The sequence below is a fragment of the Fragaria vesca genome, linkage group LG7 (genome assembly GCF_000184155.1).
Source record: "Fragaria vesca subsp. vesca linkage group LG7, FraVesHawaii_1.0, whole genome shotgun sequence".
Lineage (NCBI taxonomy): Eukaryota > Viridiplantae > Streptophyta > Magnoliopsida > Rosales > Rosaceae > Fragaria > Fragaria vesca.
Window position 1 is genome coordinate 22,972,594 of NC_020497.1, and position 13,931 is coordinate 22,986,524.

At 38.7% G+C, this 13,931-nt stretch overlaps 3 protein-coding genes across 3 annotated transcripts; 1 reads left to right on the forward strand and 2 right to left on the reverse strand.

The window, feature by feature from the left end:
* Nucleotides 1–579: 579 nt before the first annotated feature.
* On the forward strand, nt 580–2,916 carry LOC101301922. Its single transcript, XM_004309192.1, has 4 exons — nt 580–763; nt 857–948; nt 1,099–2,106; nt 2,224–2,916. Exons 1-4 carry the CDS (start codon nt 580–582, stop codon nt 2,914–2,916), a joined length of 1,977 nt encoding a protein of 658 aa, XP_004309240.1.
* Nucleotides 2,917–6,513: 3,597 nt separating this feature from the next.
* On the reverse strand, nt 6,514–9,884 carry LOC101306179. Its single transcript, XM_004308080.1, has 7 exons — nt 9,731–9,884; nt 9,602–9,633; nt 8,798–8,895; nt 8,601–8,683; nt 8,244–8,321; nt 8,059–8,157; nt 6,514–7,281 (listed from the first exon to the last, which is right to left on the reverse strand). The coding sequence occupies exons 1-7, from the start codon at nt 9,818–9,820 to the stop codon at nt 7,003–7,005; spliced, it is 759 nt and encodes a 252-aa protein (XP_004308128.1). The 5' UTR covers nt 9,821–9,884; the 3' UTR covers nt 6,514–7,002.
* A 525-nt stretch (nt 9,885–10,409) lies between these two features.
* Nucleotides 10,410–13,718, reverse strand: LOC101306470 (fructokinase-1-like). The gene is made up of 7 exons (XM_004308081.1): nt 13,540–13,718; nt 12,458–12,702; nt 11,797–12,009; nt 11,506–11,703; nt 11,237–11,377; nt 10,957–11,073; nt 10,410–10,777 (listed from the first exon to the last, which is right to left on the reverse strand). The coding sequence occupies exons 1-7, from the start codon at nt 13,559–13,561 to the stop codon at nt 10,637–10,639; spliced, it is 1,077 nt and encodes a 358-aa protein (XP_004308129.1). The 5' UTR covers nt 13,562–13,718; the 3' UTR covers nt 10,410–10,636.
* Between the last annotated feature and the right edge of the window lie 213 nt (nt 13,719–13,931).

Sequence of the window (13,931 nt, forward strand, 5' to 3'; positions counted from 1 at the left end):
GAGAGAGAGAGAGAATGTCTCTCTTTGCTGTATAAAAGGAGGAGAGAGGTGCGTGGTCATATCGTCATCTTTTCCATTTCTTTACAGTTCTCCCTTCCCAATGTGAGATAGAGAAACGGAAAAAAGAAAAAAAGAAGAAAAGCAGAGCTTGATTCTTAGTTTGGGGTCTGGTAAAAGCTTGGGAGTGAGTGTCAAAAAACTACAAATTAAGATAAAAGTGTGTCTGTGAATGTGAGAGGAAGCTAGAGAGAGAGAATATACCCCAAGAGCGCCAAGAACCTTCAGACTTCAGTCATTCTTTTGCTTGTTGCTATCTACTTAATTCCCTTGCTGAAAATCAAATGCTAGCTAGCTCTTAATATGTATGCTTCATGGATCCGCTTTTCTCGCTTCTTCACATCAAATCAGCGCAACCTCTTCTCTCAAACATATGCAAAGTCAAGTCACAGTCGACCTTAGCTCTTTAAGCCTGGCCCTTCTGTCATTTTCACTCTCATTGTTATAGAAGATTTAGCTTTTAGTACTCTAGGAACATCTTTCTTGTTCAAAAGGAGTGGTTTTACATAGCTTAGCTTTGTTATGGGTTGGGGTGGAAGAGCCTCCAAGCGAGGTAGTGGAGATGGTGGAGGAAGAGAGAGAGACGCCACCACTTCTGGTTGCATGTGTGCTGTTTTTCAGTTCTTCGACTTCCATCACCTCCAGTTTCCTAATTTACACCAGCAACAACACCCTCTACGCCCAGAAGATCTCACTATCCCCAAAGGTAGGTCATCTCGATCTCTTGCTCTTCCACAAAATATATACTCTTAAGCAAATAAAGAGAGACATTTTGATTTTGATATATATGATACTACAGGTGTTGAAGCACCAAAGAACAGCTTGGATTCATCTGAGGGAGGGACTTCATTTTCATCTATCACAAAAGAAGAAGAAAGTTTAAACAGTCCTGTAAGTGTTGTAGTATAATATCTTAGTTTGCTTCCCTTTTTTTTGGATTTCTCACCCGTTTCTCTAACATTGAGGAAAAGCAATTGTAGTGATGATGAAGATAATGATATACACAGGGACTTAACCCAGGACCACTTTGTTTATATGCAGATTTTGAAAATCCAACAAATCAAAACAAGTGGAGGCACAGTTTCAGATAGCAGCAGCTGCTCACCAGGAACAAAGACTCCAAGTCTTGTAGCAAGATTAATGGGACTTGACCTTCTTCCAGAATCTCAGTCACCCTCTTCTACTTCGTCATTAACCCCAAATCCACATTCCATTTCAAAACCACATTTGAATCTACACCCTCTTCGGCCTCCTCGCCAATCCCTCCAAAACACCAAAGAGGTCAATGCAGCAGGTACTCGCTCGTTGCCGGAGACTCCTAGAATATCATCAGCCAGAAGATCGGACGTTGATCACCACCACCGCCTTTCGCTTCAGATCAACAAAGAGAACATAGCCGTTGGCGAGGAGTTGGAGTTTTCGAGGCTGTCGTCGTTCAAAAGGAAGGAGCTACTCAAGAGTATTATTGCAGAACGTGAGAGTGGTAGGAGTCCAAGTCACTATGCTAGGCAAATCGTCAAACAGGTCAAGGAGACTGTGAGCAGGAAAGTTGGATTGGTCGACGTTACAAACATCACAAGAAATGATCAACACCTCCTCAATCACCAACTCAAGTCGAAAAAACCATCAACACCTTCTTCTTGTTCCCCAAGGCTCAGATTGTCCGAGGCCAAGACTACCAAACCAAGCAGTACTAGTATTACAGTATCAACAACTTGCAAGGACCAAATTCAAGTTGTGCATCCAAAACCAAACAATGTCAAGGTTCAAGCCAAGCCAAAGCCTCAATCATTGCAAGAACTGAAGCCGCCGCAGGCCACAACAATTCAGAAGCGCCGAAAAATGGTTGAAGGTGGGTTTAGTCCAGCGAAATTGAAGAAGCAAGAAGAAGCGTTCGTTCGACCATCAACGGCTCCCACAAGAGCTCAGCAGCAATGCAAGAAAACACAACTGATCTCGAACAATCTTCTCAATCTCCACAATGTCCCTACTCTTCTTCCGATCAAGAAAGACCCTTCACCGCCGGCGACCAAACTCCCACAAAAACAAGTAAATACATGTAACATGCTTGTCATTTTACATATTGCTCGGTTTTTTATTCTACATTTTTTTTTTGCTAATTCTTGGTACTTATATATTATTTGTTTGGTTATCACAGTTATCTAGTTCTACGAGCCAGCAGCTGCAGAGTCAGTACACAATAGATCAAGCAGCCTCCTCCTCGAGCCTTGTGCTCGCTGCTCGAGGCAAAACGACGACGTAGTACCTAAAGGTCTTGCCGCCGCCAGAACCACCGGTGGCGCTGGTGGTGTTGTGAGAATATCAGCAGATGTGCGCCAGTACGTCACGAGAATATTATGCCGTACTGGCATAGATAAAGACACACAAGTTTCATTCATCAACTGGTTCTCTCCGTCCCACCCACTTGACCCTTCCATTTTCTACCACCTTGAAAACTCTGTTACTAGTTTTACCACAAGTCACAACCCTAGCCAGCTCGGCCTAAGGTGCAACCGGAAACTAGTGTTTCATGTGGTGGACGAAATTCTCGTCGAAATCTTGAGACCCTATCTCAACCTTAAACCATGGGTTAACACAACAACAAGTGTTACAAAATCTGGTTACAAGGGTTCAAAGTTAATCGACATCGTGTGCTACAAACTCCAGAGCTTTCCGGGCGCCGATTGCCGTGTCCTGGAAGACATCGACGCGTTGATCGACGAGGACTTGCCGGAGTCGAATGTGCAAAGTGTAATGGCATTGGCGTTTGAGGAAGAAGGAGAGGGGGTGGTGAGGGAGATAGAGAAGGACATATTGGACACTCTAGTACAAGAAACGGCAATGTGCCTATGGTTTTGAATTTCCTACCCTGAAACGACGGCGTAACGGGTTGCATGGGCGCGCATGAGTGAGAGAGAGAGGACTAGACCAGGGTGCATGGGGTGGTGCAGAGGGGGTCACATGGGTGGTTCACGTGATGAGATGCTATTCGTCCGGGGGTGCTCTGGGGTGGTGGAACCCAAGTGCAGATCGGGACCTGTAAAGTGGGCGAGAGAGCGACACGTTTGGTATCGGAGACCGATCGACAGTGGTGGCAGAGAGACGCAGAGGAATCCATTCCGTTCTTCTCGATCTCTAGCCTTTTGTAATTTGTAAATTCTTGCTTAGCTTTCGAAATTCTACATTATATATATGTATTCTTTGGGTTATCAAAGTACGTTAATGTAAGTACGTACATCTCATATATGTTATAGTAGACTAGTATAAATATATATTGGTCTAGTACGGCTCACTGTTGTATTGGTGGTAGCCTTGTGTGTTAGAACTCGCATGTATGCAAATTTCCAACATATATGAGAAATGAATCCTGCCTAGTTCATTTGCGTAGCAGCTTTAAGCTTCCACTCATGCATGATCGTTGCATAGAGTGATCTTGATATATAAATGGTAAATTTTTGCTGAGTTTACTCAACAAAATGAATAGGTGATTTATAAAAGGTTGGTAAACTTATAAAAAATAAAAGGGTTGGTAAATAGTAAAAAAAGCATACTTCATCCACACAATTAATCAATTATGCAAAACTTTCATCCAAAATCTTTGTACACCATCCCATGTAAATATATAACACTTAACTTGATGGATAAGATATGTTTTCGAGGAAAAATAATATATGGGAAAAGCGTCATTATTAGTTTAAATCTTCTGGGTTTCAGCACTAACCAGTTACCACTAACTAGTATGTACCACTAAATATATTTGGGATTGTAGAGGGTATATGACTATATGCGCCATGAGAATCCTGCAGGATTTGGTTGCCACAGTACTGCATGTATATCATGGGAGTCTGAGCTAGAAAACTTTAAATTAAAATCACAGAACCAATCCTGTTCTCTAAATTGGATAGGGATAGGCATCTATGCAAAACTAAAACATACATGAAGCTGGTGCGAAACCCAAATTGTTTAGGGATTTACTAATATACACCTGATTTCCTGGTTTTAACTTTTAAGTAATGCGGTAATGCCTAATAAGTTAGCAAACAAACACATTTTGTTCTGTGTTCAAGTGTACTTGGCAATTGGCATAGTTATTCTCCAAGCATTAACGAGTTCATCCGTGGAATACGCTACAGGGAATGGTGATGTTAAGAAGCCTGATCCAATAAACTGTTTGTGTAATTTTCCATAGTATAGCTAAGTCATGCATGCAATATTGAAACTCTTTCATCTTTATGCATACTGAGATACTGACACTGCATACCAAAAACGTGTAAACAAGTAGAGATTGAGCTCTCTCTCTCTCTCTCTCTCTCTCTCTCTCTCTCTCTCTCTCTCTCTCTCTCTCTCGTACAGACGTACTTTTTTGCCAAGATAAATTGTGAAAGTTAATAAAGAAGCATTATTACGTGTGTTAAATCTACCAGAATCACAAACATTGCCATAACTGCATTTCAGGAACGCCCTGGAATTAAAGTCGGTCCTATAAGATCGAGCATGGACAGTGGTTAACGTTATACTTGTACCTAGCTAGCTGGTTAAAGAAGAAGAAGAAGAACACTCTATCTTTGCAAAGCTCTCTTACTTCTGTTTATTATAATTTTCCCCAGAGTCACATAATAACATAGTGACAGGTGAGGCCAAACAATTGCAAAGATTCCTACAAGAAATTTAAATCAAATGGATTGGTTATTATAATGTGGATGTATTATTATTAGTTAGTAGCCGCCTCTGGGTTGAAAATGAAGCAACGAGCAGAGAAAGAGGAAAAATATATATAGCTTCTGGAGAGGCTAGGGTAGGATTTATTTCAGCAATTACTAATCTTACACATATATAGAACTCATAGATTGAATTATTAGTATTGGCAGTGATCTAAAACTATGCTAAAGATACTTATAGACTAAGAGCGGGAAATTCAAATGAGATGGAATGCAATATACAAAATGACAGATTGACATGCATGTGGCTTTGGGGTTTAATTATGGGGCATTTCCATCATGATGCAGAAATCTGAGAGTTGACTGCATCCATATTAATGATGTTTGAACAGATTGAAGAAATTAAAGTCTTGCAGCAGCTTGTGGATCTGTATTTTTCTAAGATCCCCTAGAGGTGTGTGTGATATAGATTTTGTGAACATTTTATAGGTACACTTTCCTAAGTTACTTCAAATGTTACTCTAGAGAGGTGTTTATAGTTTTCGTTAATTGCCTCATCTTTCGGCTGCAACCTGCAAGGGTTAAGATCTTTTGATCAATTTCTTGCAGCTTTGTTCATAAAAAAAGAAAAGAAAAGGTGTTTATAGTTTTCGTAGTAATGAAATTTCGGAGACGTGAGCGGTTAGATTAGTTCAATATACAAAAAAGCCACAAGTAATGACTATCTATATATAGAACTTGTATATTTATTCACCCAAAAAAAAAGAACTTGTATATATATTTGTTAGGTTGATGAAAATGATAATGAAGCTGCTCTATTCAATGGGTTTCTTCGGATTGATGGGACAATATACATACGCAATGCCAGTAGAAGCACATTGCTGTAATTGCTACAAGAGAATTAGATGGTGATAGAGTAAATAGACTTGAAGAAACGTGCTTCACCATTACAACAAAGGTACGTTTCTGTGTAAGATATACTTACTTTTACACCAATAAAACAGAGCTAAATGAATTTGACGTGACAAATATAAGAGGGTGGTGGCCAGTGAAAATGATGGTAAGGTCGAGTTTTGCAGGCTCAAGAATTTAAAGATTGGCCTAACTTTGCAGAAACATGTTAATGCATATGCAAAAATAAATGAACAACTTGAAGACCTACAGACTTGACCATGCCAGTCACTAGCCACTGCAACTGAGAAATCTTCGTCATCGTCTCCCTACCTAGCTCAGCTATTCTATCAGTGTTATGATTGTAACAATACAGAGCTGGGCTACCCCTGACCTTGGTGTCCCATGCATTCAGGGCATCGAGTCTGGTGTCTGCACCACAATAACGTAGTAGCCGAGTGCGCTATGGCAAATATAACACAGAGCCAACCAATCCTTCCATTCTAGACTTCTAGTCTTAATGATCATCATGCTGTTCTTGAATTTGGTTCAGTGAGGAAAGGGTATCTGGATAGTATAAAAACTTGAAGATTGAACTAGCAATTTGAATTTACAAAGAGGGTGAACTTTTAATTCTGCTAATAAATAAAATAGGTAGACGTCAGTGGAGAATCTGATGGCTTGTGCACCTATCTTACTTCAATTCTATCAGATACTGTTTCTGCATAGAAATAATTACCAGAAAACAATAAATTTCTAGGCCAATAATGTATTGAACCCAGAACATCATCCTATATTCATAAAGTTTCAGTTGTACCGTTGTGATTCTCCTTAATAGATGTCAGTGTACAATTCTGGTCCACAGGTTCCCTTGCCTGGTTAGATTGAGAATAGAAAGAAGAAAAAAAAATTAAGTATACCTTTCTGACATCTGAGTACCAAGAATTTATGGCATAATACATGTCCTTTGAAGTTCAATCATTTGGGATTATGATCGAAGATACATTAAAGAGGGGAATGATTTCACTTTTATCAACCTCACAAATCAATTAACTGCTTATTGATAGCTGATAGAGACGATACATATCTTGACCATTAAGAAGGATCAAGAAATGGTTCCTCGAATATAAGATTTTCATGTTGAATGACTATATAACAACGATTAACAAGTAACATATGTTCTCGATTCATGACTAGTGAGATGATACTGGCTAGATACACTGGTGTGAGGAAGCAGTGGAGAGTTGGATTGCACTTCCCATATGACAGTTGACAGAATACAAGGGAAGGAGAACAGAGCCCAGGAAGTAACCCAAGGAAAGAAAGATGAACTAAAGAATATATCCCTAAGGCTTATCCAATGGCTTCAGCAATGAGGGAATCTGATGTAATGCTTCTAATTTCTACCATCCACATCAAACCCAGACCCCGTCCAGCCAGGTGCAGGAGGTCCTCTACCCTTGGGCACGGCTCCAAGTCCCTTTCCTCTTCCATGGTACTGGCTTTTCTTCTTTCCTCTTCCTTCACCCTCAACAGGAGCCTGTTGATTGTTCCCATTCATGACCGGAACGTTTCCAGCATTTCCTTGATTAGGCATGTTATCAGCGACTCCACCAGGAACCTGAGAGGAATCTGGAGTGGTGACACTTTGAGCAAGTCCCATTGAGTTCCCATCCTAAACATAATTCCAAGCGGAAGCTATTAGTATTCCTATACTACACGCTTATATAAGAACATCTTAATGCTCCAAGTCCATGGCTATTCAGATATACATGAGAAATGTTCCCTAGGCATGTAAGAGTTTGGGAAAAGAAAGAGTTGATTTGGCTCCGCTCTTTTCCCCTCTACCTGCAATGACTTACTGGTCAGGCTCATCAAGGTAGGTATACTTGGCAAATGCCATTGTAGCCAACAAAATTACTTCTGTAAGGCTAACCTGATCTTAAAACACGTCCACAAATTTACCAGTGGCTTCTCAATGGGAAGAGTTAAGAGGTACCCCTAAAAAGGAGAGAGGAGATGCCTGCCATGCGTATAACATTTATAACTAGTTTGAATTGATCTCTAGATCATTAATCAAAATACTAATATCTATGAGGTACACCAGCAGTTGTCATGACATTCCGGCACTCCATAGTGAAGAGAAAATGCAATCTCTTTGATCACTTGAAGGAATTTCAAATTTAATGGAAGAAAAGAGAAAGCTTCTCAATCCTCAAAGTAAAAAGAAACAGAACACTTCAATGTTTAATCAACACACCAGATGCATGAAGGCTGGTGCCTATAACTTACACACACAGGCAGATGAGATTTATTTGAACTGCATGCATGAAACTATTGCACATGCTAAGACATTTCAAAATCTATGTTACTTGATAACCACAATGCAATGTCGTCCATCCCATTAACAACTTATAATTATAATACCCTCATATAAGCAAAGAGAACTTACAAGAGAAACTGAGGCCGATGCTCTAGTTGGGTTCAAAGCTTCAAGTCGTCTTTTTAACTCCTCCAGTCTTGAAAACTGAGTATTGCTGCTTTCTTGTACCTGTTAAAAGTTCAAACACACTGTCAACAATATTTGTTGAGAGTTAAGACTAACCTCAAGGTTACACTAAAACAAAGATCATGTACCAGACTATTTAAGTCATCACACAGCTTCTGCTTGATGGCTTCCTCATCCTTAACAACCTTTGCTGCTGCTTCCCATGCCTGAAATACATCAAATACAAATAGCCATTAGACACTATTGGGGGATAAATGTTTGATATGATTAGGAGAACCATCCAAATTTTTGTATACAAGCATCAAATCTCTATCCATTAAGTATAGCTAGAGTTCTTCAATGAATCTGGACCAAGTCAAACAATTCAATTACTTCTAAGTAGACAAAACCACACCAAGTTTCTTTGAAACATCTGATCTTTGAAAGATCTAGGTCTGTTTCCTCAAGAATTCAAGTTAAAGCGCAAGCAATTTCAAGGGGCGGACCTTTTTTGCTTGATCTTCCTTCAGTTTCGCAGCATGAATTCTCTCTGTTGCTATCTCTATTTTCTTCCTCAAGTGTTCAAGAGCTTAAGAACACATACACAAAAACAAAAAGGAAACAGTTTTCAAATACTAATACAAAGAAGACAAAATTCCACAAAATTGCAACATGATAGAGCTAGCACTGATATTGTAGCAACCTGATTTTTTCGGCCCAGCTGTGAGTTTCATCTCCATTGAAAGACTTGCAAACTCTCGTTCAACATCGCGGATTTTAGAGTAATTTTCTTCTATATATCTGAACATGTTAGCATTTCCACTCATGAATCAGTGGATCCTATGGAACAAATTCAATTACAATAGCTACATGTTGGTTAAAATCTAAAGATTAAAAAAAAAAAAAAAAACCCCTGTTCTAAACTACTGCACTACTGCATTTGTAACTTTAGCACACAAGAAAGCCAAGGGTCAAAACACACAAAGACACTTCCGATTACTTGATTTCCTATACCAAACATACAAACAATGCAGAGGTTCTTGCATCCCATTATTGAACAAAGCTAATTTCTTTTAAGTTAAATCTAAATAAAAGCTAACTTCTTTGAGTTAAATCTAAGCTAAGAAGTTACTTGGATCCCTCAAGATTATCGAGAAACTTATAAATTCAATCTTGTCAAACAAATTTCCCTCTTTTAAGTCAAATCTAAGCTTCTTAATTACTTAAACCCCCCTCAAGATTATCAAGAAACTATCACATTCATTCATTCTTGTCAAATCAAACCTATCACCGACTATCGCTAAATTCAAGATTCTGGTTCATATCATCTAATAGAGCAACTATAATCCACTGCAGTACTGCTCCAACACTCAACTCTAGCAAGCAGCAACTTCAATTCCATAAACTGATACATATAACCTATAGAAACAGATCATAAACCCTAACAGATCGCCATAGAGAAACGAAACGAAAATGCGAGATTGAATATAGAAAAAAACCTACTTACTTTCTCAATTGATGCTGTTCTTCCTCGATCACCTGCCACAAAACCATCACACACTTCAAGAATCCACCAAAGAAACCAGAAATCGATAAAGATAGAGAGAGAGAGAGAGAGAGAGAGAGAGAGACGTACTTTCTCAGTGTAGGTAATGACGGAGGCCTCGCGAGCAAGGCCGTCGGGTCCGATCTCCGGCATCAGAGACGGATTCGTCTTCGAAGCCATTTCGGATTCTTCGCCGGAATTTGAATCAGAGAGGCAACGATTTCTGATTCAAACTCCCAAACCTGCAGAGACCCCCTCCCCTTTTCCCCTTTATACGTCGTCGTTTTCCTCTTCTTCCTTTCTCTCTCCGTTTCGCTTTCCGTTAAAACGAAAACGTGGATTTCGTTAATAAATCATTTTCTTGATATTCTGTTAGAAAAACAACAATTAGGTTAAACCGTAATTTCGCGCGTCGGTGTTTGCGATATAATGACGAAAATGCCCCTGGTTATTGGATCCGCTTCATCACGTGACATGACGTCACTCCCCGAACGTGCCCGCACAACGCGGGCGGTAAAAAAAAGTCGAAAACGCCGCAGCAAGCAACGGTTCCGTCTCGTTGAGTTTAAACAAAAGTTAAGAGACTTAATTACAGCTAATAAACCCTAAATCTTAGACTTGATTACAGCTAATAAGCCAAAAATTGGAGCAAAGGTATCAGCTAGCAATTTTGGCCTTTTGGGCATGAATGAATTGAGGAGATCATCACAACTGTGAACTGTGAGTGTATAAAAGTTTAAGGTGTTATATGATGATCAACCGAAAGAGTGACGATAAATTATATTGCACTAAGAAAAAAGAACAAAATTCATTCACAAAAGTGACTTGAGAATTATTGGCAGTGTTTATATCCACTATGGTACATTGGAAGGGAGATTGAAAATTTATGGGAGGATTTGTGGAGCGAAGAGCTCGAGGATATCTCAACAGGGAAAATAAATTATACAAGCTTTAGCTTGATGCATGACTGCATGAGTTAGGAATGGTGTCTTGTCTCTACTTTTTATCAGCGTTTTGAGCTAAAAACTGGAGGACGGCTTCTGTTGTCGGCATTGCAGGAATGGCTCCTCGTTCTGTTACTGTGATTGCGCCGCAGGCATTTGCGAAAAGTAGAGCTTCTCGTAACCCTTCCTCATCCTGCAGGTGAAATATTGTTTAGTGCTGAAGGAAATGATGATAAGGGCTAATATGTGTGGCAGCATATCTTCATATTAAATTATATCTTGTTCATTCAAAACTACTTTCAAGAACCATAAACTGATAGAGTACATTTTCTAGCAGAATTCACTCTTCAGGACATAAGCATGAGTAGGTACCTGAAAAAGATTCGAATCAGAAGCTATGCTGTTGAGTATCCCACCGACAAATGCATCACCAGCACCAGTTGTATCAATGGCTTTTACTTTGATCCCCGCAACACGGCCCCTGAAATTCTGAGAGAATTTTGGTTTATGTCAACAAGACTGTAAACAACTAACTAGAAATAGAGTAGGTGGAAGACAGCAATGTAGTGTGCATTGTTCCAAAAATTAGTGAGTTCTTTTTTCAAGAGAAATCAGAGTACTGAAAATAAAATAGAAAACTTGATAGACGTACTTGTGTGTAATATCTGCAACCCTCTGATCCTTCGGTTACTATCAAAAGTTTAAGATTAGGATGAAAAAGCTTTGTTAACACCACATTATCATCATAAGGATCATCACCACCAGTCAGGAAAGTTATTTCCTCCTCGCTTATCTGCAAATTTGTGATAACAAAACCTAATGAAAACTAAGGATAAATATGTAGATAGTATTTCTACACCTATCCAAGAGCTATCGAGTAATAACTTCCACACATGCATTTTGTACTTTGGGACATCTTACCTTGATAATATCTGCTTGATCCCATATGCTCATTATTTCTGTCCGTGCAAACTCTGCTGATGGCCACAATGCCAATCGCAAATTGGGATCATAAGAAAGGATGCAACCAGACTTCTTGGCTATGTTCATCGCAGCTTGATGGGTTGACCTGCATGGTTCCTCAATCAAACTAATTGAACCATAATGGAAAATTTTTGCCTGCAAAGAATATTCTCCAGATCAGTTTCAGTCAAATGAATAGGCTTGTTTTATTGGACAGTCTCTCAAAAATAGATGAGAAAGATAGCACACCTGTTGAAGAAGACTTATTTCAAGTTCTGACTCATGTAAAAGCATATCAGCACTTGGATTACGGAAAAATAAGAATTCGCGCTCACCATCAGCTCTGAGTGTTACAAATGCCAATGCAGTTCTTGCATTGTGGTCAAATCGCACGCCAGAGGTGTTAACATTATTTTGTTTTAAAATATCAGCCAACATCTTGCCAAACTCATCGTCACCTACCTGTATTGCAGGTACTTCGTAAGTTGAGACAAGGAGTCACTAACATCAAAATATGAGCTTCTTACTCCTTATGGGATTGGATGAAAGATTAGTTGGAAGATGTTTAATATACTAGGAATGAAAGAGAAGGGGTCTCTGTCCAAAGTGATACGATTTTACAGGGGTTTCACATAATAGGGAAGTGTGAGGGAATGTTGTTTGACTCAAATTTATGATTGTTGTGAAATTGGGACACAAGAAAAAGTGGGAGAAAAATGCATTCTTGGACCATCTAATACTCAAAAATTGAATTTATTGTAATTTTCAGATGCATCATACATGCAAGAAAAGGTTTACTAGAAATATCCTTCTCAATTATAGATTCCAGAAAGAAAACCAAAACCAAAACCAAAGGAAAAGAAAGTAGATCTCTTCATACTAAAGAGGGCCGAAAAATACTGAAATGTACCTTGCCTATAAAAGCTGCTGAACCACCGAGTCTAGAGATACCAACAGCCACATTAGCAGGAGCGCCACCGGGAGCTTTTTTGAAAGCAGGTGCTTCAGCAAGTGAAACTCCAGCGACAGTTGGCACAAAGTCAATCAGCATTTCCCCAAAGCAAACAACCATCGATTTGTTATCTTTTATTTCTGGATCTGCGGACGGAGTTTCAGAATTTTTAGCCAAATCCAACATTTTGATATCATCAAGAACTGCAATTATATGAACTAACCAGTATTAATCAAACAGCACAACATCACAAAGTTTGTCTTTCAACAGAGCTATTTCCAGTCCAGCTTTTTAATATTTAGAGTGCCACCTGGTTATATGTTTTAAGCTATTTTTATGATCAATTTACCATATTTTTCTTAGACAAGATTAAGAAGACATATGCCAGCAAAAAAGTTGGCAGCTATAAATAAAGGGACAAACCATAAGAAGCCATTTCAAAAATACAAAATCAAAATCACCATAATACTCCAAGGGATACTCCTAGAATCAATTCCCTTTCTTCTTTTCCTCTTCATCTCTTATACCCCACAACTTGGTAAAGCAAACTATTGATTTACTGATCCTATAATACCCAAATTGTTGAGAAAAATGTTCAATCTTTACAAACATTCCTTAACCAACAGATCAACCATCAAACTCATGTGCTTATAATGAAGCTAGTGAACCCTTATGGGGCAATTGATCAAGTTCTAAACTTTTGAACACAGTAAGATTCTGAATCACTACTTTCACTCGAAAGACTTGAATCTACTACAAGTTGGTGTAATACACTTCTAAGAGATATTCAATCAAATACGCAGAGAAAGATTCATCACTGCAAAACAGGATTCAGCAAACAGAACCCAAGTAGAGAAAAACACACCCAAGACAAAACAAACAATCTTCAGCTCAAAAACACAAAATTGAAACCAAACCCAGATTCACAAAACTCACCAGTAAGATACTAATAGAAATCAAAGACCCAATTTGAGGACATATATGATCAAAAAGGAGTGTAATTTATATGAACAAGCCGTATAAAAGAAGTGGAAACAAACCTGAGTTGGGAGTAGAAGCCATTAGAGCAATGGAATTGGAATTGAAACAGAGAAAACAGAGTGTTTCTCAAGAAATTGGTTTGGCGGCTTCGTGTAGTAGTTTGGTTAATAAAGAGAGAAGGGAAGGAAGAAGACAAATGGTGAAGCTTAAAGAAGGTAAATACTAAATTTGCGATCTTGAAGAATCACAAGAGTCTGAGAGCTGTAAAGGAATAAAAACAAAACATACATGATGAATTTTCAGATGGTAATCTTGCAATTTTATAACCCCAAATCCGTATCTTCAGCCTAATCTTATTCTTGGCTGTCTTTTCCCTATTATTTATGAAAATGAGAAAGAAAAAAGAAAAAAAAATCCATACTATTATATTTTACTATTTTTAGTTGCAACA

What these genes read in the sequence shown, in the direction of transcription:
- LOC101301922 (XM_004309192.1), top strand. Translation starts at nt 580, where the DNA reads ATGGGTTGGGGTGGAAGAGCCTCCAAGCGAGGTAGTGGAGATGGTGGA. An exon ending in AAGAAAGTTTAAACAGTCCT is followed by an intron (nt 949 to 1,098) that starts GTAAGTGTTGTA and finishes GTTTATATGCAG; the next exon opens with ATTTTGAAAATCCAACAAAT. An exon ending in CCAAACTCCCACAAAAACAA is followed by an intron (nt 2,107 to 2,223) that starts GTAAATACATGT and finishes ACAGTTATCTAG; the next exon opens with TTCTACGAGCCAGCAGCTGC.
- LOC101306179 (XM_004308080.1), bottom strand. Translation starts at nt 9,820, where the DNA reads ATGGCTTCGAAGACGAATCCGTCTCTGATGCCGGAGATCGGACCCGAC. An exon ending in TCATTACCTACACTGAGAAA is followed by an intron (nt 9,634 to 9,730) that starts GTACGTCTCTCT and finishes GTTTTGTGGCAG; the next exon opens with GTGATCGAGGAAGAACAGCA. An exon ending in AGCTGGGCCGAAAAAATCAG is followed by an intron (nt 8,684 to 8,797) that starts GTTGCTACAATA and finishes TGTGTTCTTAAG; the next exon opens with CTCTTGAACACTTGAGGAAG.
- LOC101306470 (XM_004308081.1), bottom strand. Translation starts at nt 13,561, where the DNA reads ATGGCTTCTACTCCCAACTCAG. An exon ending in CAGCAGCTTTTATAGGCAAG is followed by an intron (nt 12,010 to 12,457) that starts GTACATTTCAGT and finishes CCTGCAATACAG; the next exon opens with GTAGGTGACGATGAGTTTGG. An exon ending in CTGATTCGAATCTTTTTCAG is followed by an intron (nt 10,778 to 10,956) that starts GTACCTACTCAT and finishes TTTCACCTGCAG; the next exon opens with GATGAGGAAGGGTTACGAGA.